This window comes from Panthera onca, chromosome B2 (genome assembly GCF_046562875.1).
Source record: "Panthera onca isolate mPanOnc1 chromosome B2, mPanOnc1 haplotype 2, whole genome shotgun sequence".
Taxonomy (NCBI): Eukaryota; Metazoa; Chordata; class Mammalia; order Carnivora; family Felidae; genus Panthera; species Panthera onca.
In genome coordinates, this window is record NC_138343.1 from 86975137 (window position 1) to 86995663 (window position 20527).

The window sequence follows — 20527 nt, forward strand, 5'->3', positions numbered from 1 at the left end:
ACAGAGCCTGATGCGGGGCTCGAACCCATAAGCTGTGAGATCATGACCTGAGCTGAAGTCGGACCCTTAACCGACTGAGCCACCCAGGCACCCCTGATTGGTTCTTTTTAATACTTTTTCTGTGTTGACATTTTCACTGTTACTTCCACTCTTCAGTCTGGTGAGCTTCTTTATAACCATTACTTTGAGCTCTTCGTTAGGTAGATTGGTTATTTCCATTTCATCTAGTTCATTTTCTGAGGACTTGTCATGTTCTTTTATTTGGAGCATATTTATTTATCTCCTTACATTGCCTTTGTGTTTGTTCTTATGAATTAGGCAGAACAGTTACTTCTAAAATTGATGGAAGAGTCTTGTGTATGATCATCCCCTGTGTGGACTGTGTTTAGTGACTGGGTGGTTAGAGTTGTGGCTGGCATGAGCTTGGTGGTCCTGAGGCACTCCATGCTGGGGCTTCCCTGATATGACTGTAGCTGAAATGGGCATGGGTCAGGGTATTCCTATCTCTCAATGCAGAGGGTGCCCCAGCAAGACAGCTGAAACTAAAGTTAGTGCTAGCCATGTTATTCTGGGGCTCTCCACTCTATGGGCACCCTGGAAGATAGCTTAAGCCAAAGCAGATGCAAGTTGGGATGTACTGGTGTCCTCTGCATGGAGGGCACCATGGCAGGTTAGATGAAGGTGAAGAGGGCTGCAGGCTGGTGTCTTGGGCATCCTGTGCAGGGGCTGCCCCGGTGGGGTAGCTGGAGCCAAGGTGTAGTGTGGTCCAGGGCATCCTGGGGCACTCCATACAGTGGTGCCTTGACAGGAGAGCTGTAGTTGAACTGGGTGCAGGCTGGAGTCTCCTCAAATGCTGTTCATGGAGTGCTGTGATAGGGCAACTAGACCCATGGCTGGTGTGGGCTAGCCATGTGCACAAAAACTCATGGTGTTTGGTGCAGGGTATGCCCTGGTGAGGTGGCTGTAGCTAAGACAGGGTGCAGACTTGGGGTTCTTGAGATGCTCTGTTCAGGTATAGTCCTGGATCTCTCGAGTTGGGGGTGTCATACATAGCAAGACATTAGGAGCTAAAATAGTGTGTGCCTGGAGTGTGCCATAGTGCTTTGTGCCTGTGTCACCTTGGTAAGGTGGCTGTAGTTGTAGTAAGCCCTGAGCAGGGGTGTCTTGGTGTGTGGTGTGCTGGAGGCTGACCTAATTGGATGGCTCAGTCTGGTGTGGGCTACAGGCCAGGGGTTCAGAGTCAATAGGCTGGCTAGGGTGCCTGGACACTATTCCTGTCCATGCTGTCATGATGGAGAGGGAACATAAAACAGCTGTGTTCACCAGCATCTCCAATCCAGAGTTCTAGCTGCTGTCCTGTTGCTTGGTGGTGGTAGGGCTGGATCCTTTATATTCTAGTTGCTTTTAATTTGTAGCTTTCTTTCTGTGCCCCAGGGTGGGTGCATTACAGTCCCTTAGTACTATCCCTCTCCACTGCTCTTCAGTGTTGGGACTGTGGGTTCTCTTTAGTAACAAGACTCCATCTTACAGTTATGTGTTCTATCTTTTGTGCAGGGGCTGTTCAGTCAGCTCTCACTTCTTCAGAAGGAATTGCTCTACAATAGGTTTATTATTTGGTGTGTCTGTGGAGGAGGTGAGTTCATACTCTTCCTAAGTGGTCATCTTGGACTACTCTCCAATGGAACTGTTCTCTTAATTTCTCTTTCTGCTACTTCATTATTAGTGTATAGAAATGTAATACAAAATTAACATACAGAAATGTATCCTGCAACTTTACTGAATTCATTCATCTGTTCTTTGGTGGAGTGTTTTGGGTTTTACACACACACACACACACACACACTCTCATGTCATTGGCCAATAGTGCTAAGTTTATCTTCTTACCAATTTGGATACTTTCCTTTTTCTTGTTTGATTGCTGCAGCTAGGATGTCCAGTATTATTTTGAATTAAAATGGTAAGAGTGGACCTTCTTGTCTTGTTCCTGGTCTTTAGAGGGAAACCTTTCAGTATGATGTTGGCTGTGGGTTTTTCATATATGGTTTATTGTGTTGAGGTATGTTCTCTCTAAACCCACTTTGTTGAGTTTTTATCATGAATGGATGTTGCATTTTGTCAAATGCTTTTTCTGTATCTACTGACATGACCATATGGTTTTTAGTTATTACTCCTATTAATATATCACATTGACCTATTTGTGAATATTGAAACGCTTTTTATTCCTGGAATAAATCTCACTTGATAGAGGTAAATGATATTTTTTTTAATGTATTTAATTTAGTTTGCTAATATTTGTTCAGCATTTTTTGCATGTATGTTCATCAGATATACTGGTCTGTAAGGTGGTTTTGTTTTGTTTTTTTCGGTCTTTTTGTAGTGTCTGGTTTTGGTATCAGGGTAAAGCTGGCCTTGTAGAATATATTTGGAAATTCTCCTTCCTCTTCTTTTTTTGGAATCCAGTAAAACCTTGATTTGCAAGCATAATTCATTCCAGAAACATGCTTGTAATCCAAAGCGCTTGTATATCAAAGTGAATTTTAAGTGCCATTGGCTCAGTTGTGATCATGTGACATTCAGTATCCCATACTACACGTATTACAAGACATCACTTGTTTATCAAGTTAAAATTTATTCGAAATGTCTGCTCGTCTTGCAGAACAAGTTACTTGCAATCCAAGGTTTCACTGTAGTTTGAGAACCGGTATCAACTCTTTAAATCTTTGTTGAATTTACCTATGAAGCCATATGGGTCCTGGACTTTTGGTGGTAGCTGTTTGATTACTAGTAATGAAATTGAATGGGTAATCAGTCCATATTTTCTATTTCTTTCTGATTTAGCTTTAGAAGATTGTATGTTTCTAGGAATTTATCCACTTCTAAGTTGTCCCAATTTGTTGGCACATAATTTTTCAGAGTCGTTTCTTGCAACCCTTTGTATTTCTGTGGTGTCAAGTTATTTTTCTTCCGTCATTTCTGATTTGGGTCTTCATGTGTCTGGATAAACGTTTCTCTTCATTAATCAATTCTTATTTTCTTTTTTTAAGTTTATTTCCACTCTAATCTTTATTCTATCCTTCCTTTTACTACCTTTTTTTTTCATTCTAGATCCTTTAGGTATAAGGTTAGGTTGAGATTTTTGTTTCTTGAGGCTGTTATAAACTTCCCTGTTAGAACTGCTTTGCTGTGTCCTGAAGATTTTGTACCATAATGTTTTCACCTACATTTTTCTCCACGAATTTTTTGATTTCTTTGATTTTCCTTGAGTCTATGTGTTTGCATTTTTTTCCAGTTACAAATTATTTCTAGGTACTCTTATAGTATGAAAAGATGCTTTGTATGATTTCAGTCTTCTTAAATTTATTGAGATTTGTGGCCTAACGTGATCTATTCTAGAGAATATTCCATGTTCACTTGAAACGAATGTGTATTCCACTGTTTTTGGATGGAATATTCTGTGTATATCTGTCAGGTCCATCTGGTATAATGTGTTGTTCAAAGCCACAAGATTTTTCTTAGAGGAAGACAAAGATACCTCCCTAAAAACTGTTTACATTATGTAGACACACAAAAATATATAAATGTATATAAGAACACTTACCTGGACCTTAATACAAATTTCTGGTTCCATACTGTGAGGAAAAAAACTAATGCCTAAGGTATGTGTGGTCATGGTGGCATTACTGAGTTCAACTGCAGGCCTCCTTTAATGTGTATATGGCATTATTTTGAGCAATCATCTTTGACGAACAGGCTTCTCTTCTTTTGTAGGTGGTGGATGTAAGTAGAGAAGGCAAAGAAGAAGTATTTTATGGGCCTACACTCCCTTTTGCTTCTAATGGAATAGCAGCATGCTTCCTTCCAGCTCCATATTTCACATGCCCTAACCTTCAGACTCTTCAAGTGCCTCATCACAGGATTGGGACCATCTGAAAACCAATGCTTTGTTAATAACTGTCATTAACAGAAGGGAAAGAAAAGCTTCACTTCTGAATACTGGGCATGAAAAGACTCAGTGCTCAATGCTTCCTTGTTTTGTTTTATATGTCTTATTTTCAGATAAACATTAGCAAAAAATGAACAGTTTTCTAAAATACATTACTGAAACCTCCTGTCACCCTTCTCTCTGTGTGTCAATATGCAATATGTCTGACTTTTACTGTGGTGTAGCTCAGTGACAACTTAATGGTCAATTACTGTTCCATGGGTCTTTAGAGCCTTTGTTGTAGACTTTCTCTAATCAGCACTGTCTAGGAAAACAGGAAAATGTTAATAAGGCAATTTATTTCACAAGTACTGCCATCAATGATCTTCAAAAAAAAAATCTTCCGTAGTTAATCCCCTTACTACTTAAAACTGGGTTTGTAATTTTTCTTTTAAAAATTTAACATTATGCAGCCCCACTAGTATAGACTCAGTATTATGACATTATAAAATTTTAAATGCCATGTTTTATTCACAGTAACACGAATGATAGAAGTACACTGGAACAGCAGTTGGAACGCCCAGATTGTTCAGCTTGGTTACTGTGACCTTGGGCTAGGTGCTTAACTTTCAGTGCTAGTTTTCCCATTCTTTAAGGAGGATAATTATTGATTTCCGTGTCAATTCAGAAGAATGTTGTGAGGATTAGGCAAATGCTCTGAAGTACTTCATTTAAGAAAAAAAAAGTTACTCAAATTACAAGGTATTTTACTGTCTTTAGAATTCTGTAACTGAACGGGGAGATTATTTTTGAAAGTATTTAAAAATTACTAAATAGAACTTGGAACACATGCTGTGGGAGAAATGATTCTGAAAAGCATGTGAAGAGATGCTAATTAGGAAAAGGGGAGTCTACCAAAGCCAAAGATTCCTAAATCTATACAAATTCTTGCTTCACATCATAATTCAAACACTTGTTTAAACTCATTTAGTGAAAAATGACATTTCAAAGCTCAACAAAAAAAAATTAGCTGTACTAATTTGGGCACCATAAAGTGCTCTGACATAACTGTGAACCTAGACTTAGTAGTTCTAATAAAAGTTTTTGCACTTTGTTAAAGGTTATGTCAATCTTGAGCACTTGTGGGACTCTTCCTCCACCACCAATACATATTTTATTACTACCACTTTTAATAATGCATAAGAATTCTTATTTAGGCTAGGTTTTTGGATTTGCTTTGTCTATAACAATATATACATATATATATATATATATATATATATGTATATATACACTATATATGTAATAAAAATCACATTGGAACATAAATTCAAGAAGTGTAACATGAGTTTTTCCCTTTTCCTAATCTTGTTAGGATCTAAGTCACTTTACTAAAATGAAGACTTTATTTGGACTTTTTTCCTTTGGCATAGTTTAATTGTTTAGCAATCCTTACCTTACAGGAAGTTATTTTATTCATGTAACCACTTTTGGTAATCAGAAATAAAAACAAACTTTTTAAAATCCTAAATACAAAATTCACTAACTTTTCACACTGTTATACCTAAAAATTTTAATTTTTAAATAATAATCTGGTTACTCAGATTAAAGAGCAGAGAAGGAAAGACTAGGCATAAGGGGAAAAAGTAAAATAAAAACCTTCCAGAGATTTAGACAAAAAACCTTCAGAGTAATTTTACAGTTCTGAAAAGTGAAAATTGATACTGATATGATATTTAGAAGAATGACAGAGTCTCTTTAAAAGAGTTTATAAATCATGTAAACTAAATATTTTAAATGCCTTACCAAGTCAGGAAAATGACTCTGGTATTTCAGATATCTTTTCAAAAAGAACCTGAGCAAGAAGTGTTTCGGATTTATTAAAATTTCTACTTGACACATGAATTGACCTCCAGCTGTTTTACCTTATAAAAACCATTACATCTGTAATCCCACATCCTATATCCAATGAATGAAAGGAAAATGGTCTAAAAATAAGCTTGCCTGACTAATAATGAAAAGGTACCCTGAAATTACTCTTGATATTTTCTGCATAGATTTCTAACTATTCATTTAAAACAAATCAGTATATTAGCAAACACTTTCTTGGGAAACTTTAATGCATTATCCACTAATATTACAGAATCGAACTCAGAATTAGAAAATATTCTTTACAGTATAGCCAAAGATAGCTTCTGAAGTACAATATTCCTAGGAAAAATAAAACGCAGAATGCTTATGATTAGATCATTTTCCTCAAATTAAAGATTCCAGAAAACTGTGCTCATAAAACCAAATTCCACTGAAACTATTCAAATATATATTTTCTATTTAAGTGAACTATAGTAATTCATCTTTCATTTTTACTCTTTAAAATTATAGACCATATTGTATTTGTAGTTAAATTATTAGGTTAATTTGAATTTCCATAAGAAAAGCATGAAAATTCCAACCACTTAAACACCATTTTCAGATTTTACTATCTAAAAGAAAACACAGTACTGCACAGGTATTAGCACAGTGTTCCTCTGTGTAGGAAGAAAAGCCAGCAAAGACATTAATCTCCAAAACAATGTAAAGTGCAATGAAGTTCCTTAGATTCTTAATAACAAAATACCAATTTGGTTATGATTAGGATATTTTTCTCGTTAGGTTACGATTAGGATATTTTTCTTCCTTTTTCTTCATGTTTTCTTCAAAGTTTAACCCCATGTATACTGTATACCTTTCAACTGTTGAAATGACTAAAAAACTTTGTTTTGCCACAGAATAAAACAGGAACAACATAGAAATTATTCTTCCAAGTAATATGGTTCATTTTTATTTTGGTTTTCAAATAATCTTTCATAAAAAAGGAAGTGTAATAATCATGGATGAAGTATAAACTAAATATATACATTTAAAAATTATTATATGCACAATTAACATCAATATACAATAAGGCCCAGCATTTTCTGAAAACACAATTCACAAATGCAATAAATGCTATAAACTGGATAACTACTAGCACACCAAAAACTTTAATAAGCAGAAGTTATTCAATCCCAATCATGTAGTACTTATTTTGGTAATCTTAGCAATATAGATTATCACTGAATCAAAGTACAAACCTTATATCTTATTAAATATGTGAAAAAATATGCTACTTTGCTAGCTTCCCAAACCAACTGTCTTAAGCAAACAAAACATGGTATTTATATTGGCATGCTATGTACTTGACTGACAAGGCAGTATTTTTAACCCTAGGAGGAGAAGGCAGGAGAAGAGCTTTTGGAAAAATGTAGGGTTTACATAAAATCTATAGGATTGAGGGAAGACAGGTTTCCTAGAGGCTTTTCCCAACTGCAGAAACTTGTTAAATTTTTATAGAACAGATAATTTTAACAAAGGGATGTAAAAATAAAAGCTGTCAAAGATTCTGTTAGAGTACACGTAATTCTTTAAGAACAAAATAGTTTTAAAAATTTGTGATGAAGCATGAAAGAAAATAATAATGGGTAAAGAACACACACACAGGCTACAGGTAAGTTTTGTTTTTGTTTTTAATATAGATGCCCAGGTAGAAAAAGTCAAATAGGCTTAAGAAAAAATATGCTAGGAATAGGTAGAGATATAAAAGTTTTAAACTATGAAACTCTTCTAATGCAAATGAAGCCAATACTAAAAGATTTCTGTACAGAGATCATACTCCATGTTTTTTACTCCCCCATGAAAACCTAATTAAATGTTCAATTAAAATTTAAATCATAACCAAATCCGAATGTCTAATAAAGTCCTTTCTACCACTCTGTTGTCCTTCAATCATCTCTTTTATATTCCATCTGATATTTTACAGAAATTATTTGACTGGAATACTTATATTTTAACTGTCTTCCTACTTAAGTGTCTTAAGGCTAGGTTTCTATAGAAAGGGTAGTATTCTCTCCTGGCAAGCTGAATGAAGCTCAGAGTGCAGAATGAACATGGCATTCAGATGTCTAAGGCAGTCTAGTCTCCTGTGTGAGTTAAGTTTGCATAGAAAAGGTAGAGTCGGATGGCAGAAAGTCTCCTGAAGAGTCTGAATGTCAGTTTATTGACACTGGCAAGTAACTGGAGGTCCTTGAGCAGAAAAGTAACAGGAAGAAAGGATTATTTTAGCAACACTAATGCCAGAACTGTGTGAGGATGAATTACAGGGAAGGAGATCAGAGATAAGGAGGTAAGAAGATCAATAGAGCACAGTAGAAAAGACAGTTGGGGTGTACAGGATGGAAAAAAGAAAAAAATACCAAGACCCTGTACTGGTGATCACCTGAAAGTGGGGGACATGTAAGAATCCAAGATGCTTTTGAAGTTTCAAGGCTAAATAACTTGTGAAAACAGTGTATTCCCTGGGTAGAAAAGGCAGCAGCTAGTTGAAAATAAGTGACAAGTGCAGCTTGACATGTTGCCTTGAGATTTCAGGAGGATCCAACTAGAGGGGTTTAGAGAGAAAGCACTAGAAATAGACTTCAGAGATGAAATTATGAGCTAGTGTTCGCAGTTCACTACTAGAAGAATGTTGAGACGGAGCAAGTGAAGAGCCACATCTCACCACTGGGGACCGGAAAGGAGAACATGAGGGTGCTTTCAAAGTACAGCATGTAGGGAGGAGGAGTATCACCAAGGAAGGGTTGAGAAGATGACGGAAAACACAGATGTCAGGCCAAAGGACATGAGAAAGGAGAATGTACTCTCAGACTGCACCAAAAGAGAACGGCTTACAATAGAGAGATAGAAGCAGCAGCCCCACAGAGTACAGGTTCTTTAGGGGTAAATACATATTAAGGAAGCAGGAATAAGGTACTTACTCTAAGTCTGGGAATAGAAAAAAGGTAAGATTATCCTATTAAGTGAAGGGTCTGTGAAGATTTTCAAGAAAATGAACTGAGTCATAAATTTTTTTTTCTTCAATTAAAAACACACTTCAACACACGTATTTACACATATGTATTGTCACGGATTGTTTTTTTTGTTATGGATTTTTAAAGTATAAACTATTTATTCTTAGCATCTATAGACATATGCCCTAATGCATGATTCAGCAGTGGCTTTTCTCATCTCTTAAAAGTTTCATATTCTAAGGAACATGATTCTCAAAGCTATCTTATTAATCCTATTTTGGAAATAAAAATATATATACACATAAATAACTTCTTTAAAAGCATCACCTTAAACAGATTACACTTCATTTGCTGAAACCTGCAAAGCAATACATTAAGTTTAGTAAGTCACTATGATAATGAAAAACTCATTGCTTTAAAGTCTACTAAGTAACCTTAACGAGGCTTTTATTCATTCCATTTGTTGAAGTACTAATAGCTGATCTGGCAGGGGGATAGACTATTTGTATGTTGTGAAAACAACAGATATTCCTTTAGACTTCACACATTACAGTAAGGACAACATTAATAAGTATAGTTCGCTGACTGCAATACACTTCATCTTTAAAGATACTTCTTGAGTTAGAAAAGGAGGAATAGAAGAACCATGATAAAGACTAGAGTCCCAAGAAGGAAACAGTAAGTTATTGCAAAGTTAGCAAACATGATGTGTAAGAAAAAATTTGAAAAAAAAAACGGGGGTGGGGGGGGATTCCAAGGGGGGGGGGCGCTCACTCACCTAGGACCTATTAGAGAAAAAGGGACAAAATTGAGAGGTGTTCATTACCTTTGGGCATGAATGATTAGTAATCATGTCTGCACACCTCAAATAGAATGTATGTCACCAATACATTTACATACATTATCCCCTGATTCTTACTAGGACACCATGAAAAAGAAAAAGGATTAGTATTCTTTTTTTCTCCATGAGGAAACTGAGGCTCAGCAAGGTTAAGTGACTTGCTCAAGTTTACAAAGCAGAGCTGGCTTTGAGACCTAGGTGGGTTCCCAACACTAGGACTGGAGTTCTTTCACCAAGTAAAGCTCACCACAAAAAGGAGACAAGGATAAGAGCCCAACTGGTAAAATAAAAATCTGGATGAAATAAAGAGTTGAGACACAATAGCTGCTAAAGGAAACTAAACTGGTTCCTTGTAAACATAATGTAAGATGCTAAATTATAAAAGGCTCTAATTGATGAGGAGATAAATGGGCTGAGTTCTCAGAAATCTTCTGTTAACAATGTAACCTGAAGATTTTTTTAGATGTTATTTTCTCTTTTCTTAAAGGGTCTTATTTATCCGCCTCCTGATAGAGGTCTTTTAATAAATTCCCCAAAAGAAGGACAACTAAAGGAAAAAAAAGAAAAAAAAAATCTGGCAACTGTTGGGACCTAAGCATAAACACTGTTGGCTTAAGTTTTAAAACATTTTATATACTATCTGTATATTCATTTAGCCAGACTCAGCCTCATTCCTCACAGAGTTAAGTGTGCTGGGCATTTATTAACTTGCCTTAGACACAGTATAACAAAAGATGACAAACATACAGTCCCACCTCCTGAACCCCCCTTTCCCCAAAACCAGCACAGAACAGCCAGGTAATGTTAAAAAACACAAAATAAAACAAAACAAAAAAACACCCACATCATATTAAAACATGTAAGAAACAAAACAAATCACTCACAAGACAGAAAGTCACATTACAGTGAAAAGTTCCTGGATTGACTGGTGCAAATCTACTTAACAGACATACACATGTAACACTCACAGTTAGAAAAGGTTCCTTTAAGTTAGTTTAACTAAAAACTCTTCAAAAGAGAATGCAATTCTGCCAAGTTCCAAAGGTCCTATAATATATTTAATTAACCTTTATTTCCTTATTTATGTACCTTATACTTATAGGTATGTAAGAAAAAAATCCTAGAAAGAATTTTTAACAGAACATCACACAATTAAAAGTATGAATCAGAATGGTGCAAAGTGGCTTAAGATAGTTATAATAGAGAAGGCAAATCACAAAATATGTTAGGTATTATCACTCTCCAGTCTCTGCATTTCATCTTGTCCCACTTGTCCTAGGTGAGATAAAAGTTTGCTATAGGCTTCCCTGTTTAAGAAAAAAGAAAAGATGTAGATACATTTATTACTTTTTCCACTTCTTTTCGTTTTAAGTATTTACAAACTGAGCCTACCTGAGTGTCTGTCTGTCTACACGCACACACACTCACACAATATGACTAAAATACTTTGATTCTTTAACAAACTTGGGACATATGACTTGTCATGAGTGCTGACTCCTCTAAAACAACCTCTTTAGGAACTATAGGTCTATTTCCATGATGTTACATTATGTTACACAGTCCAGCACAATCTGAAACTGGGTTGTAAGCCTATAAGAAAAAAAGTCCTATTACTTATTTTTGACCAAAAACCATATTATTTAATTGGGTCACACACCTTACTCACTGGATACACATGGTGCAGTTGTTTCAGTACATCAAGGCATCCCTCAAAGGGCAGATAATGCCACCATGGATTTTAAGTGTTATAGTCTTCATAGGGCATCCAGCAACACATCTGAGGCTCTAAAGTCCACCTCCCAATGAGGAACACTGAATGTGTTTTGAGCAATAGTAGCATTAATGAAACACAGAGCTTTCAAAGGTGGTCACTTTGAAAAGAACTGTATGTGAATTGCGATGTGTCAATCATAGTATGGAAACATTTATCAACTCCAACATACCCCAAATTTTTAGGAATGGGAAAATAAGCCATTTCTAGGAAATGAATCTAAATTTTATAATCGTTGCCCAAAAGAATGTAATAAGATTTTCAAACATACCTTTGTGCGATATTTCTGCCAAGGCCCCATTTCCGCTCTGAATCCTTCAGAGACTGAGTGAGGGTAGAAAGCAAATGGATAACAACCCGCTGGTCCAATGCTGCTACTGTTTCTAAAATGCTGTAAATCTGATTATCGTACCTCGTACCATAATCCTGGATAAAATGCCTGAAAGTAAATCAAGTTGCAAAGGATTACTTCTGGGGAAGTTCCCAGGGCTGGTATCTATATAACAATTAGCTGTAACCTGAACACAAGAAAGATCATTTCATGTAAGATTACCTTAAGAATCTAGATGCCCTATGAAGACTAAAGGACAGAAATGGCCTATTTCAGCGTGAGCTATGCATGACCAGAACCACGGCACTGGTAGGAAGAGGGAACGGTTGGAACCTGAGAAGGGAGAATAAGGGGGGAAATCTAGTCCCAGGGACTTTGCTGCTATTCTCTGCATGTCAGAATCTGAGCGGTAAGGATGTAGAAAAAAATGAGTCCAGCTTCCTAGGTATTTCTTAGTTCATCGTATTTCTAAATAGATCAAACAATATTTTTATGAGAAAAACAAGTTACTCATAATACATATTTTTACATTCCTTAACTGGAGATTTTAGACCCAGAGGAGGCCTTTATAAAAAATTCTATGTTTTAACCCTAAAATTTCCATTCTCCCCCCAACAAAAAAAAGTCACCTAGCTTAATACGTTGTACATAACAAACATGCAATCTTCCTCGTTCATATAAAATCCTTTCTCCCTTCTTAGGGTTTTATTTATTCTTGAGACAGAGACAGAGCATGAACAGGGGAGGGGCAGAGAGAGGGGGAGACATAGAATCTGAAACAGGCTCTAGGCTCTGAGCTGTCAGCACAGAGCCCGACATGGGGCTCGAACCCATGAACTGTGAGATCATAACCTGAGCCAAAGTCGGACGCTTAACCGACTGAGGCACCCAGGCGCCCCTAGGGTTTTATAATTCTTACAAAGCCACTATTTATTTCATGTGATCCCAATTTAAATAAATTGTAAACAGCTGATGAGTGCCAATTATGCGAGGAGAAAACGAACTGAGGAATCAAAGAGCCAACACGGAAGAAAATGGACCCACATTATTTCTCATGGCAGTGTTAGGGCAGAGATACATATATTAAAAGGGAACTGGTAGAAATTGTGAGAAAGAAATATTTAAAAATACTGCCCTAACAGAAAGCACAAGATTCTAGAGGCGGCAAGGCAGGACACAACAATAAAACACAGAACGTTACAACAACACAAAACACAGAAAATGTTCCTCCCGTTGCATTACTGTTCTTGGGAACTAACATCAGGTCTACTCTTATACAGTACATGCTTCACAACTGAAATACAATGAAGCTTTCTGGGTCTATAGTATCTACAGCAAGTGAAACAACCAGTCATGTGTACTTCTACACTGGATCCTGAGTAACATGTGTAGCAGCTCTGAGGGCCTGTGCACCTGTCATCATGACCCACATATCCTGATTTTTTCTCTTAAATACATGCAGGAGTCTTCTTCACCCAATTCTCAGGTAATTTGAAGTCAGCTCACTTGTCTTCCTCCCTGGCACTTTTGTCTTTTTAATAAAACAACACAGTGTAACAAAACCACTGCCAAAAATATAATAATTGAAATACTATAACAAGGAGTAACACATTATGTTTTGGATAATTAGTTATTTAAAAAACATGTTGGCTGTCAAATGGCTGGCAATAGTCCCCTTGCCAGTTGGCGTATTTTCCAGTTACCTAAACACAGAAGTCAGCTGGGCGGCGGGTTCTCCTTCTGACCCCACTTGGCAGGCTTTTACCATGTATTGCAGGTTCTCTGTGGCCAGCCTTTTCACTAGGAGGAAAAATTATAGCATCACACACTGTGTCTGAATTGACCATCTGGATCCTCATTTTTATGAACACTCTTAATTTAGAGAAATATGTTGTTTTCTTAAAGTTTGTACAGTTCTGTTATTTTTCAAAATGAAATAGTTCTGAGTTTTTGGTTTGTTCTAAAGTTCTATCTCCTTATCTCCCATTCTAAGAAAATATAAAAACCTTAAGAGTTTATTTTTTACACTCTTATAACTGAAAAAATAAATGTAAAGATAGGCCTTTTAGAAAGACCCCATATTCAAAAACATTCTATCATCCTCATCCTGCAAGTAGTTACATACTGACAAAAGATAGCTTTTAATCATTCAGCTGATTTACAGACAAGCAGATTTATTTTTTTAAAATTCATAGGCATATTCCTCCCTCCTACTCACCAACAAATTAGAAACCACCAATTTACCTTCACTTAAAATTAGCCAAAGATGTGTGTGTGTATGTGTATAAATCAACTGTGATGCTATCGTTCTTTCAAAAAAGACAGTGAAGTTATAAAAAGAACATTTGTATTCTTTAAATATTTAACCAAATCCTTTAAAATTGTGCATTTGTACGTAAAAATGGAAAAATATCAAGAAAGAAAATAGAAAATTTAGTATGTTCCAAATGCTATTAAATTTTTGTTGTGTTGTTTTTGGCACATCTAATATAAATAGCTGAGGAAAAAAGCACTCTAAGAATAAAAATTTCAGAAGCTCTAATCCATTATAGCAGGAGCACAAAACAGGATACATATGAACTTAAGTTAATCACATGTAATGTTCTCTATGGTATGAGGGTGGTGGATAAAGAAGATATAGCACACTTGTCTTCACTGAACAAGTAACTCCTCATATTAGATACAATTCTGAAATCAGTATAATTCATTCTTAAAAGACATTTTCTTGAAAAACAACCCCCAAAAGCTCTTCTGTGGATAAAGTACCAGAATATGAAGAAACAGTCTTCACAGAAAACATTAAGCATTGATTTAAAAAGAAAAAAAAAGCTTTATTGAAGTGCAATTCACTTATCATCAAAACCAACCTATTAAGGTGCACAATTCACTGGATTTTAGTATATTCACAGAGTTGAGAAGGCATCCCCACTGTCTAATTTCAGAATAATTTCATCACCTCCCCAGAAAACCTTATACCCCTTAACAGTCACATTCTCCTATTTCTTCCTCCCCCAGCCCCTGGCAACCACGAATCTACTTTTGTCTTCATGTATCTGACTTCTCTGGAAATTTCATATACATACAATCATATACCACATGGTCTTCTCTGACTGCCTTTTTACTTAGCATTATGTTTTAAGGTTCATCCATGTTGTAGAATGTGTACTTTATTTCTTTTGATGGCCAAATAATATTCCACTGTATAGAGATACCCCATGTTGTTTATCCACGCATTAGTTGCTGGACATTTGGGTTGTTTGCATTTTGAAGCTATTATGAATCAAGCTTCTGTGGATTATCAGCGTACAGCTGTGTTTTAAAAAAAATATTTGCCATCTTGGTTTATTTAACTGAATTGAACTTTTTAAAAAGCTGGGGTTTTTTTTCAGTTTTTCTTTACATTAACAGCTTTACTCACTTAACACGTACAATTCCATGTTTTTAGTATATTTGCAGAATTGTGCAACCATCACTACAATGTTAGAATATTTACTATGCAAAGAAACCTGACACTCTTAAGCTACCACTCCCTGTTTTCTGATATACCCTAAAAATAAACACAAATCTACTTTCTGTCTCTACAGATTTAATATTCTGGACATTTCATACAAATGGAATCATACAATATGTGGTCTTTTGTAACTGGCTTCTTTCACTTAAAATAATGTTTTCAAAGTTCATCCATGTTGTATAGCATGCAGCAGGACTTAATTCCTTTTTATGGCCAAATAATATTCCACTGTGTGGCTGTATCACATTAAAAAAAAATCTGTCAGTTGACAGTCTACCTTTGGGCTACTATGAAAAATAAATTGCTATAAATACGAATATACAAGTTTCTGTGTGGATATATGTTTTCATTAGTCCTGGGTTCATACCTAGGAGTGACATTGCTAGGTCACATTGTAACTTTATGTTTAACAATCTAAGGAATGACCGGACTATTTTCCCTAGTGGCTACACCATTTTATATTCTCAATAGCAGTAACTAGGGGTTCTGATTTCTTCTCCATGTTTTCACCAAACTTTGTTATTATCTGACTTTTTCATAATACCCAACTTAGTGGTATCTCACTGTGGTTTTGATTTGCATTTCCCTGATGACTAATTGTGTCGAGCACCTTTTCAGGTGCTTATTAGCCATTTGTTTATATTCTTTGGAAAAATGTCTATTCAAATCCTTTGCCTATTTTTTTTGAAAGTTTATTTTTTTTGAGTTAGAGGACAAGAGAGAGAATCCCAAGCAGGCTCTGCGCTGTCAGTGCAGAGCCCGACACAGGGCTTGATCCCATGACCCATGGGATCATGACCTGAGCTGAAATCAAGAGTCAGATGCAATAACCCACCAAGCCACCCAGGCGTCCCCCTTTGCCTATATAAAAAAAAAATTTATTACTGAGTTGTAACAGTTCTTTATATATTCCAAGTACAAGTTCCTTATCCTATAAATGATTTGCAACTCTCATTCTGGGAACTTTCTTTTCACTTTTTCGATTGTCCTTTGAAGCATGAAAGTTTTAAATTTTTTAACTTTTCTTTTTAATGGGTTATTTATTTTTGAGAGAGAGAGAGAGGTAGAGATAGAGAGTGAGCAGGGGAGGAGCAGACAGAGAGGGAGACAGAATCTGAAGCAGGCTCTGTGCTGACAACACAGAGCCCAACGTGGGACTTGAACTCACAAACTATATAGATCATGACCTGAGCCTAAATCAAAAACTGGACACTTAACTGAGTGATCCAGGTACCTGAAAAGTTTTTAATTCTGATTAGTCCAATTTATGTCTCTCTTGCCTTGTACTTTTGTTGTGCCTAACAACTCATTGCCAAATCCAGGTCATGAAGATTTACTAGTTTTCTTTTTCTACGAGTTTTATAGTTTTATCTCAGCCATTTAGGTCCATGATCTATTTGGAGTTAATTCTTGTGTATGGCGTGAAATAAAGGTATAACTTCATTTTTTTGCATGTGGATATGTGTTTGACTTAGTACAAGTTGTTGAAATACTTGTTTTCTCCCGACTGAATCATCTTGGCACCTTTGTCAAAAAAATCAGTTGACCACAGACCTTTGGGTTTATTTCTGAACTTCCAATTCTAATCCACTGATCTATGTCTATCTTTATGTCAATACCACACTGTCTTGATCACTGTTGTTCTGTACTAAGTTTTGAAATTGGAAAGTATAAATCTTCCAACTTTGTTCTTTTTTCAATATTATTTCAACTATTCTGGAGTTACACTGAATTTGTATACCAATTTGGGGAATACTACTATCTTAACAATATTACTTCTTCAGATACATGAAATGGGTGTTTTTTCCATTTATTTAGATATTCTCTAGTTTCTTTCAACAATGTTTGGTATTTTTCAGATCTTAAGCTTGTATTTCCCTTTTCTTAAATTTATTCCTAGTTGTTTTTTTTTTTAATTATAAATGGAAATGTAAATGGAATCATTTTCTTAATTTCATTTTTAGATTTTCATTGAGAGTATATAGAAATAAAATGAATTTTTGTGTCTTGATTTTGTATCCTACAACCTTGCTTAACTTGTTTATAAGTTCTAATAGCTTTTTAGTGGTATGCTTAGGATTTTGTATATACAAGATCAAATCATCTACAGATAGGGTTAATTTTACCTTTTTTCCAAGCTAGATGCCTTTAATTTATTTTTCTTGCCCTGACTAGGACTTCCAGTACAATGTTGAATAGAAGTGGCAAGAGTGAACATTCTTGTCTTATTCCTAATCTCAGGGGGAAAGCATCTAATCTTCCACCATTAAGGATGATGTTAGCTCTAAGATTTTCATAGATGTCCTTCATCAGATTGAAGAGGTTATCTCTAGTTCCAGTCTGTCATTATGTAATGCCTTTTTTTTTTTTTAAAGTTTATTTACTTACTTGGAGAGAGAGAGAGAGAGAGAGCGAGCGAGCGAGCAAGCTGGGGAGGGGCAGAGAGAGAGAGAGAGAGAGAGAGAGAGAGAGAGAGAGAGAGGGAGAATCCCAAGCAGGCACCACACTGCCAGAGCGGAACCTGATGCCAGACTCAAACTCACGAACTGTGAGATCATGACCTGAACTGAAATGTAGAGTCGATGCTTAACTGACTGAGCCACCCAGGCACCCTACATACATGTAACTTTTATATTCATTGCTCTTGTTCTTTTTTTCTAATCATTTGCTTTTATTCTGCCTTTTCTGAAGGTTTTAATTGAGGATTTTATGATTCCATTTTTTTCTCTTTTCTTAGTATAATCAAATACACTTATTCAAAAAAATTTTTTTAGTGGTTGCCCTGGAGTTTGTAGCATACAACTAATCCAAGTCTACTTTCAAATAGCACTGCATTCCTTCAGGGGTGGTACAGGTGCCTTTTAACACAGTATTCCAAATTCCTCTCTCCCAATCCTCAGAACAATGCTGTCATTCAGTTTGCTTTCCATAAGGTATAATAACCAATTATTATTTTGAAAAAGAAACAAACAATTTATTAGATCATTTAAGTGGAGAGACAGATTCAGAGAATCACAGCTTACGAGGACCAGGAGCTGACACTGGAAGAAATATTTACACTGCATTTGACAAACTGCTCTATGCTCAGTTTTGGGGGCAACAGTTTGCTCTATGACCTCAATTCCCTGATGCATCTAAGAAGAGTTGTTTTTCAGTCTGATAAGATTTGTTTCTTGTTGTGAGGGTGAGAATGAGAACTTCTAAGCTCTTTACAGAACAAAAATCCTCCAGCTCTTACTACTAAACTCTTTCTCCCTTCATTTCTGTTTTTTTCTTCCTATATTTTGGTGCTCTTTTGTTAAGTGCACGTTTATAAATTGTTAAATACAGTGATCCTTTATCACTATAAAACATCTCTATTTCTAGTAACAATTTTTTGGCCTAGCTTTCCATAGCTACAGTTTGCATGATGTAGTTTTTTTATCCTTTTATTATTTCAGTATTTGAATCTAAAGTGTTTCCTGTAGATAGAATAGAATTAGATCTTTTTATATTTTCATTCCAATGATCTCTACTTTTGATTAGTTTGTTCACTCCTTTCACAACTACTGTTACTGTTGCTATAGATGGATTTATATTAGTCATTTTACCTTTTGTTTTCTAAATGTCTCGCATTTTTTGCTCTTCTAATCTCCTTTACTGCTCTCTTTTCGTATTATATGCATATTTTAAAACTTAGCATTTTAATTTCTTTAATGATTTTTCATTAGTTTTGAATTATTTCCTTAGTAGTTGCTCTAGGCATATCATGCATATCTTATCAGAGCTTCCGATTTACATGAATTCAGTGAAATACAGAAACATTATTCTTACATAACTTTATTCCCCTCCCCCTTTGTTGTGGTATTATTATTTTTTTAATGTTTATTTATTTTGAGACAGAAGGGGAGGGAGAGAGCGAGTGAGCGAGAATGTGCATGTGAGCAGGGGAAGGGCAGAGAGGGAGAGAGAGAATCCCAAGCAGTCTCCATACTCTACACAGAACCCGATGCAGGGCTCCAACTCACATGATCTGAGCTGAAATCAAGAGTTGGATGCTTAATAGAATGAACCACCCAGGCACCACTGTGGTATTATTTTTATACATATTCCCTTTGCAAATGTTACAAAAACCCAACAATACATAATTTTTCGTCTTTCATAGTTTTTATTTTATATAATTTTGTCTTTCAAAGAAGCTAAACGAGAAGAAAGGAAGAAGAGGAAAGGAAAGCAGGTATATATTTTAGCTTTTGTTATATTAACCTTGTTGATCATTTCTAATTCTCTTCATAATTGTTTCTATTTGAGTTATTATCTGGAGTCATTTTCTTAGACCAATATAGCTTTGCTCCCACCACCTCCTTTGTACTGTTACTGGTAAATATACTGCACTTCTATATGTTATAGACCCAATAATACATTATATATCATTTTTTTAATATTTCATTTTATTCATTTGCTTTTTAAACCCATTAAGGGAATAAAGATAAAGAAATATACACTTATACTTTTATAGTTACATATTGCTTTACTGGTGTTATTCCTGTGTGAGGTCACCTAACTTTCATTCTGTAGAACTTTTTTTAAATTTTTTTCTAATGTTTATTTTTGAGAGAGAGTGATAGACTGTAAGCAGGGGAGGGGCAGGGAGAGAGGGAGACAGAGAATCCAAAGCAGGTTCCAGGTACTGTACTGTCAGCACAGAGCCTGACGTGGGGCTTGAACCCCAAGACGTGGGTCAGCCCCAAGATCATGACCTGAGCTGAAGTCGGCCACTTAACTGACTGAGCCACCCATGAACTTCCTTCCTTTCTTATAAGGCTGGTCCACTAGCAATAAATTCTCTCAGTTTTTATCTGGGGATATTTTTATTTTATCTTCACTTTTGAAAGGTAATGGTTTTACAGAATATAGTATTCTTGGTTGAGAATTTTTTCTTTGATCACTAAGTGTTATCCCACTGCCTCTGACCTCCATTAATTCTGCTGAGAAGTTAGCTGTTGACCTAACTGGGGTTCTGTGGTAAGCGATCAGTCTTTCTTCTCTTGATGCTTTAAAATCTTTCTCCTTGCCTTTGGCTTCCAGTATTTTTACTCTGATGCATCTTATTGTGGAACTTTTTGAATTTATCCTATTTGGAATTAGGGCCGCCTGGGTGGCTCAGTCAGTTAAGCGTCCGACTTTAGCTCAGGTCATGATCTCACTCATGGTTTGTGGCTTTGAGCCCCATGTCAGGCTCTGTGCTCACAGTGTGGAGCCTGGAGCCTGCCTCGGATTCTGTGTCTCCCTATCCCTCTGCCCCTCCCC

The 20527-nt window shown here is 35.9% G+C and overlaps 2 protein-coding genes across 14 annotated transcripts in view; one reads left to right on the forward strand and one right to left on the reverse strand.

The window, feature by feature from the left end:
* The window catches only part of KLHL32 (kelch like family member 32), a 238094-nt gene extending 232882 nt beyond the window's left edge, over nt 1-5212 (forward strand). For all 10 annotated transcript variants that reach the window (XM_078447145.2, XM_078447142.2, XM_078447141.2 and 7 more), the window contains one exon: nt 3769-5212. In XM_078447145.2, the coding sequence (XP_078303271.1) occupies nt 3769-3930 (162 nt within the window). In that variant the 3' untranslated portion in view covers nt 3931-5212. The remainder of the gene's footprint in view (nt 1-3768) is intronic.
* Nucleotides 5213-7450: 2238 nt separating this feature from the next.
* Nucleotides 7451-20527, reverse strand: part of MMS22L (MMS22 like, DNA repair protein) — a 126597-nt gene continuing 113520 nt past the window's right edge. For all 4 annotated transcript variants that reach the window (XM_078447137.2, XM_078447138.2, XM_078447139.2 and 1 more), the window contains 3 exons: nt 13431-13527; nt 11668-11835; nt 7451-10932 (listed from right to left, as the gene is read on the reverse strand). In XM_078447137.2, coding sequence (XP_078303263.2) covers nt 10851-10932; nt 11668-11835; nt 13431-13527 — 347 coding nt within the window. In that variant the 3' untranslated portion in view covers nt 7451-10850. The remainder of the gene's footprint in view (nt 10933-11667; nt 11836-13430; nt 13528-20527) is intronic.